This window comes from Toxotes jaculatrix, chromosome 23 (genome assembly GCF_017976425.1).
Source record: "Toxotes jaculatrix isolate fToxJac2 chromosome 23, fToxJac2.pri, whole genome shotgun sequence".
Lineage (NCBI taxonomy): Eukaryota > Metazoa > Chordata > Actinopteri > Toxotidae > Toxotes > Toxotes jaculatrix.
In genome coordinates this window covers 6337581-6354808 of record NC_054416.1, presented here as the reverse complement: position 1 = coordinate 6354808, position 17228 = coordinate 6337581, and the positions used below count along the sequence as shown (strand labels likewise).

The 17228-nt window shown below is 43.3% G+C and overlaps 2 protein-coding genes across 3 annotated transcripts; one reads left to right on the top strand and one right to left on the bottom strand.

Annotated features, from left to right (window-relative positions):
• The first annotated feature begins 46 nt into the window (after positions 1-46).
• arhgef15b (Rho guanine nucleotide exchange factor 15b) lies at positions 47-13367 on the top strand. The gene is made up of 16 exons (XM_041031422.1): positions 47-293; positions 4633-5152; positions 6408-7421; positions 7536-7590; positions 7837-7859; positions 8134-8402; positions 9016-9176; positions 9403-9555; positions 9655-9784; positions 10673-10747; positions 11111-11203; positions 11313-11467; positions 12134-12289; positions 12372-12457; positions 12569-12673; positions 13060-13367. The coding sequence occupies exons 2-16, from the start codon at positions 4732-4734 to the stop codon at positions 13227-13229; spliced, it is 3066 nt and encodes a 1021-aa protein (XP_040887356.1). The 5' UTR covers positions 47-293; positions 4633-4731; the 3' UTR covers positions 13230-13367.
• Positions 13368-14404: 1037 nt separating this feature from the next.
• On the bottom strand, positions 14405-16795 carry LOC121177196. 2 transcript variants are annotated; one of them, XM_041031424.1, is made up of 4 exons: positions 16674-16795; positions 16434-16554; positions 16264-16352; positions 14405-15474 (listed from the first exon to the last, which is right to left on the bottom strand). In XM_041031424.1, the coding sequence occupies exons 1-4, from the start codon at positions 16698-16700 to the stop codon at positions 14629-14631; spliced, it is 1083 nt and encodes a 360-aa protein (XP_040887358.1). In that variant the 5' UTR covers positions 16701-16795; the 3' UTR covers positions 14405-14628. The 2 variants fall into 2 exon arrangements, with proteins under 2 accessions (XP_040887358.1, XP_040887357.1); XM_041031423.1 differs by having other exon boundaries at positions 16264-16554.
• Positions 16796-17228: the final 433 nt, after the last annotated feature.

The window sequence follows — 17228 nt, the reverse complement described above, 5'->3', positions numbered from 1 at the left end:
CTACCTCCCTTTCCTCCGCTCTCATACATGCTGCGGGTAACAAAGAGGAGACAACAACAGGGGGATGATGGGTGCTCAGACAACAACCCTGTCAGAGAAACAATAAGAAACGGACCCGCTTTGCTTTTACGTACTTGATAGTTTTAACATTATATTTAAGTTTAAAGTGCACTAAAGTATCTGCACCCCGGACCGATTTTAACCTAAAGCTTTCTTTCTTGGAAAATGTTGGACTGCCAACACTAGAGCCGAATGACTGAAGAGAGACATTCGGGCATGTCTGAATAATACTGGTGAGTTTTCTTTTCTATAATTTGTGTTTTAAATGAGATTAAAAACGTATCGGCAGTTTAGCAGGCGCCGTTTGGTAGACTTTGGCGGTTGAGCCTGTAAGCACCTGTTCCTGTATGGAAAACCGCTGCAAAGGCTTTTACAAAATTATGGTGGCACTGTTATAATGTAAAGTAATTTTGTGTCCCTCCGGAATAACTGCAACATTTTCTGTTGTATAATATTTTTGACTTGATGTTTTCACATTTCCCATTTTGTGGACTAAGCCATATATTAAGCGATTAAGGGATAAAAAAAATAGACTAATAGGGGTAAACGCTGCTTTTGAACATTTTATGAATAGCCTGTCCATGACACTTAATTCATATTTATGAAGATTTATATTGGAAACGCATTTTTATCAATAAAATTGACACATAGTAGGCCAAACCAGTGGTATCACTTTAATGGTTTCTTAAAGTTTTGACATTTCCCTATAGCGCCTTACAAGACCTAAAAAAGATATTTATATTTGTATATCAATAGGAAGGCTTTTCTTGTTCTACTCATGTCACCACACGAACCCTATATCCTCATTTTTATTATTATTTTTTTAACCTGCATTCCAACCCCTGCAGTGTGTGTGTGTGTTTGTTTTCCTTTCCGACACACCTTTTCCGCCCACCCTTCCTGGCCAACGTGGAGCTTACAGGCACATCACATGTATTATATTGGTTGATGCTAGTCGGGCAAGAGTAGCTCTCTTAAAGCCCCCCTACCCATTTTATATACACACTGACCCATTAGTCTCCAGAGCAGATGGCACACTGTACACACACACAGACACACACAAACACACATAGACACAGCGTTGTGTTAATGGACACCCTCTTTAAGCACTTAAGGATTGTTCTCAGTCTGGTCTGATTTAAGGGATCACACCATATATCTGATATGTATTGGATTTAGCAGGACAAATACACTTACTGGAATGAATGACTGGCCCACTGACCCAGCCTGAGTGTGTCGAGTCCAGTAGACTGGAGGATGCAGCTATTGAACCAACCAGGTCGAAAGAGCAAAGGGAGACAAAAGACTTGAAGTCGGGGGGGCAGTGACTGAAAAGAAAGTCTGGGGATAATATAACCTCAAGTGTATTTTGTGTGCGTTAACACACATATCAGAATGTGTTGTCCACAATGTCTGGACGAGTGCTTTGTGAGTGTACACGCCCTCCTATTCGGGGTTTGTATGTCACCTCGTGGACAATGATAATAACCAGAGGGCCAAAACTGAAACCTTTAAAAACCTACATTACACTCACACACACTCTCTCACACACACACACACCCAGACATGTACACCTCTGCAGTATGTCTGAGATTATAAAACAAGTTAAGACTAGTTTTTAATCTGATGGCACACACAGATTCAATTCAATGCAAAATGTCTCTTGAATTAAGATAAGAAACTGAAACCTAAGTTAAAAAAAACGGTCAAAAAACTAAAGGGTGTGCAGGTCTGTGGTGGTTATAAAAGGACACTGCTTTTAATTAACCCACTGATGTTTTCGTGCCATGCATTCCTGCCTTGTCATTTCATAATTATTTTTCACATGGCTGTTTCACAGAAACATATTCCTGTCAGACTGAAACTTGAAACCCTGTCTGCCTCTTTATTATAAGCTCACTGACGGTGCAGCATGCACATCTCCTTCAAACTTGTCCAACAAGCTGGTGCACTTTCTCAGTAACAAACAGCCACTGGTTGTGTGTTATTGACTTTACTAAGATTTGTTGAAAAGACTTTCAATTGAAGAGCTTCAAGAGCCCATTATAGTGGATTACTGTGATGCTTTTGTTTACCTGCTGGTATAAGGCAGAGCTGGTGATTAATATCTTAAAAATGTTGTCTGGTCCTGTCACGACTTCATATGAAATTACAGGCACTTTAAAATGAAATGAACAGCCTTTAATCTTGCATAAAACAACAGACCACTCTGTGAATATCCCACTAAGTGGTACTCTGTGGATTTAGTTTTCCTCTTCCATAAAGTTAAGGGACTTCCGGGGACAGATTAAAAAAGTAGAGGTTAAAAATCAAAGCAGCAGAGGCTGAGATATCCTGAATTTTAGTTTGTGGTATGCATCAAGCTCCAAAAACACTGGATCCTACATGTCCCATAATCTGTTTTTTTTCACCTACTTGTATACACATGATAGTTAAATGCTTATGTATACCTATCTTCGCAAACTTGTTCCTGGAATTGTGGTTAAGTTCATCAACTATTTAAGCAATTGCCCTGAAACAGTTAGCCTATTAATAAGTCCATCAACAGGAAATGTATTGACTCCATCCACAAATAATTTTCAGGCCACTCAGCGAATAGTTGTGGAGATTTTTCTCAGAGATGGACCAACACTGGTATCAATATTGCCATCTACAGAGCCACACCACCAGCATGGCTATAAAAAGAAAAAGATATTTGGGTTTATATGACAGCCAGCTGTGACGAAATTATTAATCATAAGACGAGACTCACTACATTAATCGTTAATTAAACTTTTGATGACTGATGGTGTGTATGTGTGTAATCCTAAACAAAGCAGCTACATGGTAAATTTATTCATCAAAGAGTCGCACAAAGCAAAGCAGTGTGGTAACGTCTTTTTCTGTACCTCTGTTCTCTTTTCCACACGAGTCAGAAGATGACTAACCCACGGTTGGTTTGGCATTACATCAGCTGTTGCACACACAGGAAAAAAAAAAAAAAACATATGGTGAGGAGAATCTGCAGCATGGCCATTTGGTCGCCCAGAATGGAAACTGGATTTCACGTTATCATCATTGCTTTTGCTTTTTATAGACACTTAGAGGCTGAAAACAGGCTCAGAGGGGTTTGTTTGACTGCCTCATTTGAATGAATACAGTACTTTGACTATGAATTTTGAAGGATTGAGTCAGTGTAGATTTAGTGCAAGCGCGAGTGTTTGTGCATGGGTGTGTGCGAGTACACATTTACAGATTTGTCATGTGGCCACTGAATTCATAAGTGTGAGATTTGTATGAACTTGGGCGAGCACATGCTCACTCGCTGAAAGGTAAAACTGGTACAAAGAGCCCGAGGCTATTTAACCCGTCGGGGCAACAGTGGTTAGGGTGGATGGATTATTAATGTGCATTTGTATCCAAACATTGGTTAACTATTAATTGGACTGAACCAGTGCATCATGAATCATATAATACTATTCAGAGTGTCAGCTTGCTACACTGGTATTACACATTAATCAGCAGCAAACAAATGAAGAACTGACATTTGTATTTTCTACTTCACTGTGTCCGTGTTCACAGAAGTTCAAGCTGAAATAATATCCAGTTTGACAATAACATCAGCTCTGTTTTTTGCAGACTTTCCACAGGTAGACTGTTGTTACTGACAGTACTTCCCCACTGGCATCAATGTCCTGACACTTTCCGGCCTTTAAGGCAGTAAATGAATAAATAAAGTTGTGTTTTTGAGCTCTGAGTTCTTATTAAATAACAATTTAAGAGGTGGTATTGAAACGCCAGGGAATACCACAATGGAAAAAATCAATGGCCTGCAGCCACAGCTGGATTTGCCCTCGCTGTGAAACCCTGCAGTAAACAGACTTATCACATTGAGCCACTGGGCTGGTTTCACTTTATCTCTATATTTTATTTGTGGGAATGTATTCTCACCAGGAAGGAGTGGGCTCTTTAATGTGCAAAGTTCATTTTCCTCGGAGGCCTTACACCGGGAGATTTGTTGCACAGAGCTCAAAGTCTGATCTGAGGATTATACTGTCATGGAAATACTGAATGGTATACTGTTTATTGCCTTGTTGCAAATGTTTGTTTCAGCTACAGAAAATTACTATAATTATAGTGAATCATGTCTTTTTTTTTTTAAGCCAAAAAGGTTGGAAACAACTAACCTAGAGGTTTAAAGCGTTCACCATGTAATTGTACCATCCCCAGTTCAAGCCTGGCCAGGGACCTTTAGTGCATGTTAGACCACATCTCTTTCCCCCCGTTAGCTGACTGTGTCCACTGTCTGATAAAGACAAAAAATCCCTGGAAACATTAAATAAAACAATGTCTTTGTTTTGACATTTTGACCTATGGCTTTAATTTATGTGGCCTGAGGACATCAAAGTATTGAGTATTTAACAAGAAAAAGAAAATGCAATAATAAGAAAAAGCCATAAAACATGAACTGAATTCTGTTGTTTGGGTCTTAAGAGTAAAGCCAAATCTGTGAACTACTCTTTTAATAACATTTCATTTGACCTAATATCAAACTGGTTTTCAGCTTTCTGTTCCTTTCTCTTCACTCATCAGGTGCTGATGACATACTCACATTGACCCTCAAATCCTGACCTCTGATTGGTCAGGGCTCAGAGTGAAACACACCATAGGAGAAGACCACCTCCAGCTACCATGTCTGTCCAGGAAGCATCCCAACGGCCCACCTCACCCCTCAAATCTGAGCCCAAACACAGACCAGAGATCCCCCCGAAGCCCTCAACACCCAGCTCCCCTGCTGTGGGCGACATCGGCAGCAGTACAAGTGTCTCTAGTGGGAAAGTCAAAAGGATTGTAAACAAGTTTAGCAAACAGGAGTCTGCAAATGAACCAGAGGAACAACCCACCAATGGTACCTCAGAATTTACACCAAGTAAACGGTTCAAAAGGCCACCTACAATAAAGCCCAAACCAGCCCGCCACAGTCTGCAGCTTCAGATAAAGGGAGAGCAGGCGCCTCCGCTGCCTGTGAAGAGGAGTCGCATCCTGCAGAAACAGAGGGGGACTACAGGAGGAGAGGAGGGGGACGGCGTCAGCGTGGAAGGAGGTCGATCAGGTAACTCGTGTTCCTATCTTTGCCCTCAGTTTTGTTTTTGTATTTTACTTTTGAATATATTTTCACAAATTCTTTATGATACTTTCTGTGCCCTCTGTGGTTACTGCCTGTGTGTCAACCAAATTTCCTTTGGAACAATAATAATAATAAGTATTTCTTACAAGATCACTGAAAATCTCAAAAACATGCACAGATAGAGACAAGGTTAGTGCTTCTAAAACAGCAGGTATCTGTTCAGAGTTTTTGACAGAAGGTGTGGTGCCTCAGGCTGATCTGTTCCGACAGCCACAAACAGGTTCTGTCAGTCAGCTGTTCACCTGTGTGCAACATTAAGCATTAAACATGAGGAGATTCTTTCAGTTTTCGTCCATAGGTCTTTGATATGGGATGTTCCTTTGCTATGTCATGCTCATCAACTGAACCCTGAGAAGTGACATTTTATTGGTTGCCTGATTAAATAGTTCCCACCTCAGTTACACATGCTATCACTTCCTTGTTTTGGTTCCCTGTCAGAAACAGAAAGTGGGCCATTCTTTGTTAACATAAACTGGTCTTTATAGGGGAATGATGCTTTAAAAGAGAATATTGTCTTCCTAGGTGATTAGGGCTGCAACAAACAGTTACATTCGTTGATGTTTGGCTAATTAATTTCTCATTGAGACTATTTTAAAAAAAGAGAAATAAAAAATAAAATGTCTTGTTTCCATGTTTCCTCCCGTGCTAAACCTTGACATTGAAAAGAGAGCAACTGGAACAGTCTAATTAATTTAGATGTGTTGGACTTTTTGGACATGGACTTTGATTGGATGCACCCCAGCTCTCTTTTTTTTGTCTTTGGTTGGACTTAACTTGTTTCTTTGCCTTTCATAATCTCACTCACTGACCCCTTTAACCTCCGTCTTAATTCTCCTCTCTCATTCCTCCACCTCCTCCATTTCCTTTCGTCAATATTGGATTTTTGCCTTGCAATGATCCAAACTTTCCATGAATATTTGAAGACACCACTTATGCACTGCATAGTGATGAACTGCTGACTCGACAGTCAACAGTGTGTGCCATAATAAAAGCAGATGGAAAAAGAGAAATGGGCTCTAAGTCAAAGTGAGCTGAGGATACACATGTAGGAAAGTTGACAGGAAACAGCTACATAAGGAAGAACTAAAAAAAATTTTAGAGAAGTTCACAGTGATTTATTTTCTTCCCTTTTCATAAACATTACAAAGAAGCTTATGTGTGGTGCCTCTTTTTGATGCAGCGCCTGATGGGAAGGAGGTGGAGGTTCAGCTGACCGGAGGAGGTGAAGCAGAGGCGGAGCACAGTCCAGACACCCCTTTCAGTCCCTGCTGCGACCCAAGCTGCAGCTGCGTGTGCCACCTCCAGCGGCCTGGCATGAAACTGATGTGGGTGCCTGTGGACATGGAAAACAATGGGCTGGAGGGTGGAGGTGGGCAGGGGGATGAGACTGATGCGGCAGAGCAGAGGGAGGAGGATGAGGAGGATGAGGAGGATGGGGAGGATGGGGAGGATTGGGAATTATATGAGGAGATAGAGCCAGGAGGGGAAGAAAACAGTGAGGCAGGGGACGAGGTGATTGATGAGAGGGAGGTGCTGAAACAAGACAAGGCAAAGTTCAACCAGTCTTTGGATGTTTTGATCGCTGAGGGTCACAGGAGGCGGTCGGACCCAGGGCCTCACAGTGTCCTCACCTCTCTTGCCGTCACTCGCTCTCAGTCTCCCCCTGTTCCCCCAAAACGAGATAAGTCACCCCCGGTCACCCAAAACGAAGAAGACAACATTTACGAGGCCACACTTCCAGTGGTCGACCCTGTTACTCATAAAACCACGCCTGCATGTAACGAACTGGATATTCCTCTAATCAAGGTGCGCAAACCGGCCCGTCGGTCTAAACTGTCCTACAGCACTTCAGACCCTACATCTGAGTTTCAAACAAATGACAAACCCGTCTCAAGCCCAGAAGACGTGCCACCCGCCATCCCGCCGAGGATGCCTGTGATCCCAGACAGCCGCAGCCTCACGCCGGTGCACCGAGGCGGCGTTCCTCTCCCTCAGCCCACCCTGGAGGAGTGGCGTATGCTGCGACCGTCATCGCCTAGTGGCAGCTCCACTACCAGCGGGCTGAGCCCCCAACGAGCCATCACTCCACCCCCAACCAGCCCCCTCTTGCCTCACAGACCCCCACCTCCACCACCAAAGACAGATCCCCGAAGGCTCAGCAGTGCCTCAGTGCAGTCCCTCAGTCAGAAAAAAGGTTCGTACCAAACAAACAGTATTTGTCTTTGCCTGAGATGAGCTTTGAATGATTCACAAGTTCTTAATTTCCGGTATAAATGAAAGCGATGACACTATTTACCTGTCTTTTTAGAAGGAGAGGAGAATGGAGGGAATGAAGGAGAAAAGAAGGACATAGTGGAGGAAATGTGAGTTGTAACTTTGGGCGCCTTAGTTTTCAGAGGCAGAATAACACATTGTTGTTTTGGTGTTTTTATGGAATTTGTTGATAATAAGAAAAATATAGAATTTCACCAGTCTTACCCTTTAAGTTAGCATGTGTCCTGTGCAGGGAGGAATAAATAACTGTGTCACTCACCCTCTTGTTGATGACGGTTTGGTTCCATATCACAGTGGTTGATCATTTTGTCCCCATTTCCATACTTCCTGTTTAGCTGGAAGCCCCGCCTGCAGGATGGTAAGACCCGACATTTATAATAAAAAAAAAACCACAATACAGAAATTGAAAGAATCACTTCTAATGTTAATGATGCAATAGTAGAATTTTTGTGAGTTTCACAATGAGTCATAATGTTTGTCTGTAATTCAATGATTTCTTTGCACTGTTCATCTTCAGTCAGTCATTTCACCTGCGCCTTACAGTTGTGAACTTGTGTGATGCAGCAACATGTGTACTGGTGACATACTGGAGTTTTCTTTTGGGAACCTGTTTAGTTTCTTGTTTCCCTCAGAGCCTCTGTACCAAACGTACCGCGCCTCTGTCATCACCAAGGAGATCCGACGCCAGACAGTTTGCCGTAACATCAGTAAGACTAGTGTGGACTATGCTATGGAATTGACTGCCCGTCGCTCTGGCACTGGCACCATGAGTGGAAATGGACCACCCAGGGGCAGCCCTGTACCCACACCAGTCCAGAGCACTCTGTGGCAGGACCTCCCGGCTGTGCGGGACAGTGGAGTGCTGGAGCAGCTCACCCCTGAACAGTGCAAGTACCAGGAGGTGAGAGATTTAAAGAGAGGGGAGGAGGGAGAGGCTAATGTATGGAGGAGAGATCCCATAAAGAAAAAATCAATGAGGCGATGAGGAGAGATATTGGAGATGCAGTATCAGGTTATAAATCACATCTTAAAGTAATAATGTGATGTTATTATATAAATTAAAGTCCATTCTCCCACACTGTAACACTCACTGCTGTAATGTAATATTAATTCACCCTATCTGAAGTTCATGAAAGCTTTTGCCGTCACAATTCTGACTTTCCAGCACTAGATAGGCTGCATTTTTGTTTCCAGTAGCAGCAACAGCAGTTTGTTTGGAAAAACTGGGGAGCTGGTGTTTACAACGATAGACCAAAAAAAATAAACACATCTGAGGACTTCAAGAGCCTTGGAAGTGGTTATGCAATTGCAATTATTTGATTTAATGAGACACTATAAAAAAAAGAATTCAGAAATTGTCAGTATGTATAACAGTCACTGCACTTTCATTCACAAATAACTGATTAAGCAGATTGTCTCCTTTTCTTAATTCTTTGCTTATTTATGTGTAAACTGGAATACACCACAGTATCATTTTCAGGCTGAAGTTAACGTTTGTGTGTTTTTCCTGGCAGAGCATGTTTGAGGTTTTGACATCAGAGGCCTCTTACCTCCGATCCCTGCGAGTCCTGATCGAACATTTCATGGACAGCCGGGAGCTGGAGGTCACGATGGTCATCAGGGACAAGAAAACCCTCTTTTCCAACATCCTGAGGGTCAGAGAGGTCAGCGAGAGGTGAGAAATGACACAAGGAAGGATGAAGGGAGATAAAGGAAAAGGGAAATAGGAAGGTGATGTATGCAATAAGTCATTTGCTGACTATGTGCTGGTCAAATCAAAAGCATTTTAAGTTTTTGTCTGGTTGCTCTTTGTGGTTGAAAAAGCTCATACTACGAGATAATGCATAGTTAAGCTGTTTTCTGGAGGTTTTTAGCAAAACCTTTGCTGTCTGTCCCCACAGGTTCTCGAAAGACCTGGAGGACCGCATATTCGAGGAGCTGGTCTTCTCCGACATCTGTGACATTATCCACTACCACGCCCAGCACAAGTTCCCCGCCTACATTGACTACGTTCGCAACCAGATCTACCAGGAGCAAACCTTCACACAGCTCATGTGAGGAACATCGATCTTTACAAGAATCAGGAATTCATGCTGGTTGGGTTTTAACAGTGTAATAGTATTTTTATCATTTGCATTTACGTCTGTTTACAGGAAGAACAACACGCAGTTTGCTACGGTCATCACTCGTCTGCAGGAGTCGCCTCAGTGCCAGCGGCTGCCCTTCATGTCCTTCCTGCTGCTGCCCTTCCAGCGAATAACTCGCATCAAAATGCTCATTGAGGTGAACAAGTCATGGGACAACTAGTTAAATCCTGACAGAACTTTAACACAGACTTACATAACCAAGCTTAGCTTAGCATAAAGACTGGAAGCACAGACAAAACAGGTAGCCTGGTTCTTTGTCTAATTGTTGTTCGCTAATAAATAGTTACTTCCTGTACCAAACATCTCATCTAAATAGCAAATAAGCTTTTTTTTCCCACAAACTGTCCAGTTATTAAATGTAGGAACATGGTATAGTATACACACATTATTTGCAGGTGCATTGCTAATGCTGGAAAACAGTTTAAATGAAAAAGTAATGACTGCACACTGACTTCAAACTACACATTTAATCAAAAAGACAATGTTTCGAGTCCTTTTCGGATCTTTCTTAGGTTAAAATGGCTAAATAATCTGATTGGGATTTAAATGTGTAAATAAATTTGGAGTCAGTGTGCAGCTGTTCCTTTTTCACCACTGAGGAAGAACCCTGACAATTTGCTGCTGCTCTTCTTCTCTTTTCTCGAGAGGTAAAAGCTCAGGAGGTCAGTGTCATGGAAATGTGATTGGAGTGTGACTACAATGCTGTTAGCCTTTGCAACCTTTAAATATTTTTCTCAAGCGTCTAAACAGAATGCCACACAGCATTTTGCATAGGTGACCCTGACCTATTGAAAGGCAGTAGTCCGAGTTCATCACGGTGTGTTGCCGTGTGGAATGTTGTTATTCCAGCACAATCTCCTCTGCTCACACTCGTCACCACCTCTTAACCTATAAGCAAACACACTTTGACACACATTGTCTCCACCTTCTTTGTCTGGCCTTCTTTGCATTTAGATGGAAGTATGGATCCTGTTGTGGTTGTTTGTCCGTTGCAGAAATGGAAAGTTGTTGTTTGTCCTTGCAGAACATCCTGAAGAGAACAAAGGAGGGGACGAAAGAGGAGGAGACTGCCTCCAAGGCTTTGGCTTCTGTGTCGAAGGTAAACGTCCCTCTGTCCTCACCCTCCCCTCTGGATACAAATCCATATAATTTGACTTCAGCGTGCTTCACATGCCTCTGGAAATTTGACGTCAGCCATTGTCACAGTGAAGTATTTCCTAAATAATGAGCTCTGCAGCGACGGTGAGTCATACATGTCAGTGAGGACAATGGCAGTGCGAGTTCACTCAAACACAGGGAAGGATTTTTTTGTCAGAGGAATAAACCTGATACTCCAAGTGAGACATTTTTCTACAATGACAGCGGAAGGGAATACAGTTGTGGAAAGATAATGAATCTTCTGACCCATGAGGTATTTATTTAATAATTTTGTCTCTCTTTTTCCCCTCTTACAATCACAAAGATCATTGACGAGTGCAACACTCAGGTGGGAAAGATGAGACAGATGGAGGAGTTGATCCATATCTCTAAAACACTGGAGTTTGACAAGCTCAAGGTAAACGCAACGATGAATGTGTCCATGATTTTTATTTGTCAGCATTTCAGCTGGACTTTCACTTTGAAAAAGCCGTAAATGCTTCCGCCTTTGCGTCTGTCCCCATCAGGCCATCCCGATCATCTCTCAGAATCGATTTCTGGAGAAGAAGGGAGAACTGCAGGAAATGTCCAAAGGAGGCACTCTCTTCAACATGAGGGCCAAGTTCACACCCGTCTACCTCTTCCTCTTTAACGATCTGCTCGTCATTGCTTCCAAGAAGGGGTGAGGCCTTGGCTTGTATTAGTGTTTGAGGCAGAGCTGAATATCAGAGTGATAGTAAACCCTGTTCAAGCAGCTACTGGAAAAATAATAGAAATGCCACTTTCCCTGTAAGTTATTCTATAGGTGCTCTTTCCCAGTTTACACTATGCTCTACATACGATTATACATGATGGTTTATCATTAACCTTGTTAACAGTCACGGCATTAACAGGTGCTTAGAGGGGGGTGTGGTCTGTGGACTCATGCCACTGTTCAGTTGTATGTTTTCCACCGACACTGTGAAAACGAAACTGCAGCCACTCTCCTGCGAAGCTCCCCGGCCGTCTCTTTTGACAAGCTGTCACAACATCACCTCAACAAATGTGGCCACTCTCCACAAACGAAATCATGACTCTTTAACAAGGGTGAAATGACTCCTAACTTCCTCAAATGTTGCAGGAAGTAGTATTTGAGGAGAATTGAGAGGAAGAGAAGTGCGTGATTGGTGTCACATTGACAGCAGCTCTGCAAAACAAGTGCATCGTGCATATTATATGAAATACAATGAAAACTATTAATTCCTATAGCTGCCATGCAGGTGACATTCAGTTACACCCCCTGAAGCCTAATAATGCTAAGTCAAAATTTACATGAAAACAACAACTTACCTCTCTTTTTCTTGAACAGCGCGGAGCGGTTTGTGGTTCTCGACCACGCCCATCGCTCTCTGGTGCAGGTGCAGCCATTGGAAGAAGGCGGGCCCTACGAGCACTGCTTCAACCTCACCCTCCTGGAAAACCATCAGGGACGCATGATGGAGCGGCTCTTCAAAGCTCCCTCTCAGTGAGTGGTCCTTTTGTGAATTTTGAGACATGTCATAAAACACGTGGCCCACAAACAGTTTTCAAGCTGTTTCTGTCAACAGGTCAGACATGCACAGGTGGGTGGCAGCTTTCCCCCACCCCACCAACCCAGACAGAGACGAAGACGAAGTGATTTATGAAGACTGGGGTGAGGAAGCACAAACATGCAAGCAAAAAACTAATTCATCTATTTTGCCTTAGACACAAAAATGATTCTATAGCCTTTTTACTGTTGTGTGTGTGTGTGTGTGTGTGTCAGACTGTCCTCAGGTGCAGTGTGTGGAGCCGTACATTGCCCAGCAGGCAGACGAGCTCACCCTGGAGCCCACTGAGATCATCAACATCTTACGCAAAACCAACGAGGGTAAGAATGTGCGGGGAATTCGAGGACAAATAAAGAGCTGTCTATTTATTTATCTGACCGTCAAAGAGACGAGCTGCCCTTATCTAAAATTAGAGATTATCACATTAAGTGTTGTAAATATTTCCGTCCTGTAAAGACGATTCCCAATTAAAAAAGTCCAATGCACCGACATGATTTTGTATCATTAACACACCTCCTCCCTTGACTCTGCTTGTTTATACACCCTGATCCTCATAACTGCATCAATCCTCAATCCTCCACCTTAGCAGTTTTTTGATTTGTTTTGACTTTCTTGCATGAACAACACAGAAACCTCCGATCTCCCCCGTTTGTTCTCTTCCCTCCCTTCCTCCCCTCCCCTCTCCTTCCTCTTCTCTTTTTGGCAGGCTGGTTTGAAGGTAGCCGTCTGTCAGACGGTCAGAAGGGCTGGTTCCCCGTAGGAAACGTCGTAGAGATCACCAACGAGCATGTGAGGAGGCGAAACCTCCGCGAGCGTTACAGGGTCATACAGGCTGCGGGCATTGTTGCCAACAGCAAGGTCCGCACCAACCAGTAGGGTCGACGGATCATGGATGTTTACATTTAATCATTTTCAAAATGGAAACTCTTCAGAGGTGAACTCTGTATGAAGATTATTCAGGGACTTTATTGGTTGAAGTGTCAGTTTCTAGCAACCAGGAAATGAAAGATAAAAGCAGAAGGGCGACGATCTTGAGATGACATAACAGACCTGAAATCACCTTATTTATACTACTGGAGTATGTTTGTGTGCGTGTGTGTGTTCACTGAAGCAACTGGGAACTGGAAATGGATCATTTATTACTGATGCTGAAGGAAACTACGTGGTATGTGCATGTTTGCTTTAAATAACACAGACCAGCATCCTCCAGCATTTCAGCTGTAGAGTCGACCTCTTCTCCTTGTGTGCATGTCGCTCTGCATCAGCGTCTCCTCGTGCACCGCTGTGAAACTGACAAACTGACATGCCAATCATTCTAGCCATAGCTCGGCCGGACCGTACAAAGAAAAGAGATGGGTGTTCCTGTAAACGCCTCGTGTCAAAGTCATCACACATGCACGCTCAGTTTGAATCCTGTCATACGCAACAGCCTGGAAAGTGTCACCACGTTGGCCAGAATACAGGATGTGGCACATTTTATGATTACAAAATAAAAGACTGAAGATTGACTGACCAAGGGATTCAACAGTGTTAATGTTTAAAAAGGAATTTATCTCACCAGAGGACCAGAATCTAGTCAGTCAGTACATCTGACTACACTCAAAACACAAAACTGTACACCAACACTTCCATCATGACCATATCAAGCACAAGAGCTTTGTAAATGCATGTAAATGGAGGCTGAGCTGTAGCTGTTTCAGTAGCTGTGCTCTCGACTAGCTTGTTAGCTCGTGTCACTACCCACTGTGGAGTAAGACTGTAGCTCCCCCTGCAGCTTGTTGTCAGTGAAGAGTTTGTATTTTTTGTGCATAAACTGTAAATGTACCATATGTTGTTGTAAATAACGAGTGGGGGATTCTCTCATTTGAAACACTAGTAGTGCTTTTAATAAAAAACTGTTTTGTTTTTTTAAAGTTGCAGTAGGTGTTTGTTTCTAAGTAACAGGCGCAACTGAGGATCATTTTCATCGAACACTTTAACAGAACATAATGAGGCGTATGTGCAATACTCAAAGGCAGATGTGGAAATACTGTTTTCATTTTCTTTTAAGTGGGGAAATAAATTTGCATCCTGGAAAAACAAATAAGGGGTTTTGAGGTAAATTTACTTTTTCTTAGCAACATGTGCAAAAAAACAAAGGGAAAAGAGCAAAAAAATGCTTTTTCATTGCTTGCTCATTGTGGACACTGCTCAAGCAGTGTCCACAATGAGCAAGATATAGTATAGTCCTTTAAAAACACACACCGGGACAAGGAGACGCTCAGCTTTAAGAGCGTCAGTGCAGGATATCCAAAGTTCCCATGTCTCCCAGACTCAGGAGTACATGCACAGCATCCCCCTCTGAATCTGACAGCATCCGTTCCCTCACCTTTGAAAAATCTCCAGAGACACCTCTGTCCTCAGCAGACCTAAAGTCCCTCCAGCCTGGTTCTCCATTCTCACTGACACAACTAAACCTGGTATTGCTAATGTCATTTTGAGTAGAATGAGAAGCTTTTAATGTAGGTAAAGCCTCCGATTCTTGCTGGGTTTCAGTGTTTATTGGTAAATCCTTGTTCTGGTATGGCACATGATCGGGAAGCATTACTGCTGATTTCTGGTGGCACTGGACCCAGATTCTGTCCTCCTCCGTGAGACTAAAGCAACTCAAGAGGGTGTCAGCTGCTTCAAGCTCCATATCTGACCACCCTCTTCCCTGCTGCAACAAACCTGCCTTCCTTGGATATTGCACATCACAACACAAGGGCTTGTATACGTCCTCAGCTGAAGTAGGATCCATAGATTTAGAGTGACTAAGGAAAAGACAGGGGTTGAAGTCTACAGGTGGCTCTACAACACTGGAAAAGTCCATTTGTGCAGCAGTAAGGGTGTCATCACCTTGTCTAGCCCCCTGGTGGTGCAGTTTCAGGAGGTTAGTGATGGCCTGGTCCTCCTCCTGGGTGAGCTGGACAATGGTCCGGCTTGGCTGCACCGGTAAGTGGATGGGGTTCATTCTCCACTCAGGGCTGCCCAGGTCTCTAATGGGGTGGGGCCCAGATCTGAATGGGTCGCGACGGTTTGGTGGGGCCAGACAGGCGGACATCACCGGTGGTGGAGTGTTGAGCTGCAAACGATCGAACACCTGATGCGGAGGAACGAGGGAGGGTGGTTAAAAGTACCCAGACCTGTTCAAGGATTTTGGTGCTTTCACAAAAGGCAAACATCACTGGTCGCTGATAATGTTCCCATAAACTGAAATAGATGTGAAGCTGATGCTGTGTCCTGACTATCAAAACAACCCCCCACCCCCTCCTTTGCCCTTGGTCTCAATTTCCCTGCAGCCCACTGGTTTAGGGTCTTAGCTCTGTCTGACAGGACTGAGCCAATCTTATTAAATGTCCTTGTCTGTCTGATCCCCTCTGTAAGCTCTACTGCCTCCTACCCAGTCTCAACCCACAGAGCACAGAGGCCAAGTCTTCTGCCTGTTTCATATATTCTTCATTTTTCCATTTATGTGTCCATGCACTTGTATTAGCAACAGCTAACAATAGCATCTTAGCATAAAGAAACACATCAAGATGAATAAAAATAAATGTAATATTTTGGTAAACATTGCAAGACTTGGTTTTAGTTTTGATAACGATCAGGAGGACTGACAATGACTCTGACTTCACTAAAGGTGGACCTGACAAGAGCCCAGATTTATCTGATGTGTTTCTAAAACTTCTTTTCATTTTGGGTTTTGGGAAGAAAAATTATCAGTGTTTCCTGAAAATCATCCAATATTTCTAACACTCTGCAGTTCATGAAAATGTGGGACTAAATCCCACAACTGTGGAGCATGAATGACTGTATATGGGTATCCATGGTGACCAGTTTTTGGATGTGGGGTTTATGAAAGGCCCAGCACTGTGCACACTGAGCTACTTACCCCCAGATCACTGACTCTGTTGGGGATCCTCCTCCCACGGCTCATGGTGGGGTCAGTGTAGAAAAACGCCGTTGGGATGATGGGATGGGCTGAAGAGGAGACATTAACATGACACGGAGGCTGCACAGCTGGATGGAGCTTTGACACAGATGTGGATAAAACTGACTCACCCGTTTGGCTGTTGCAGGCTGCGTCTGTGTGTGCAAAGCCCGCAGCCACGTACAGAGGTAGGAAGGAGGGGTGGTGCAGAGTCCTGGTGGAGAGAGGGGGCAGAACGGGCCGCCTGGGTCTCTGTTTGAGTGGAAACATGGAGATCTGTCAGCTGCCTTAGTCAACACCACCATTTCAGACTGTGCTACTGTTTCCTAAGTCAAATTTGGACTAAAACCGAAAGTGATAGAAAAACTCACGCTCATATTTCCTTCTCTGGAGTTCATCGTTGACTTTTCTGTTCAGTTTTGTAGCTCGGAGAGAGTCAAAAGTGGCGCCTGCCTCACATGTTGGTGTCAAAGGAAGAAGACGAAGAAAAAAAAAAAATTTAAAATTAACACTTGGTGTTGGTCGCTACCTGGAGGAAACGGGCGACAACTAGCGCCCCCTGCTGGTTGACCTCAGCGACCCCTGCTCATTTGAGTGAACCGCTCATACGAAGCAAACTAAAAAAGAAAATATGCGCCAGCTTTATGTTTCATACTGTCAGCCATACACACACACACACACACACACACACACACACACACACATATATTAAATAAATGTAATTTGCAGCTTCCTCATAATCCTGAAATTACCCACAGGGGTGCAAACTGCACCTGGTGACACCATTTAACACTGACATTTCTAAATAGCATTTCTAGTGAGGTTGCCTTATTATATAGTCCAGACATGTTTGGGAATATATAAAAATACTCTGATTTGAATAGTGACACAAACACACACAGAAATGTTTAATTACCTGGGTAGAA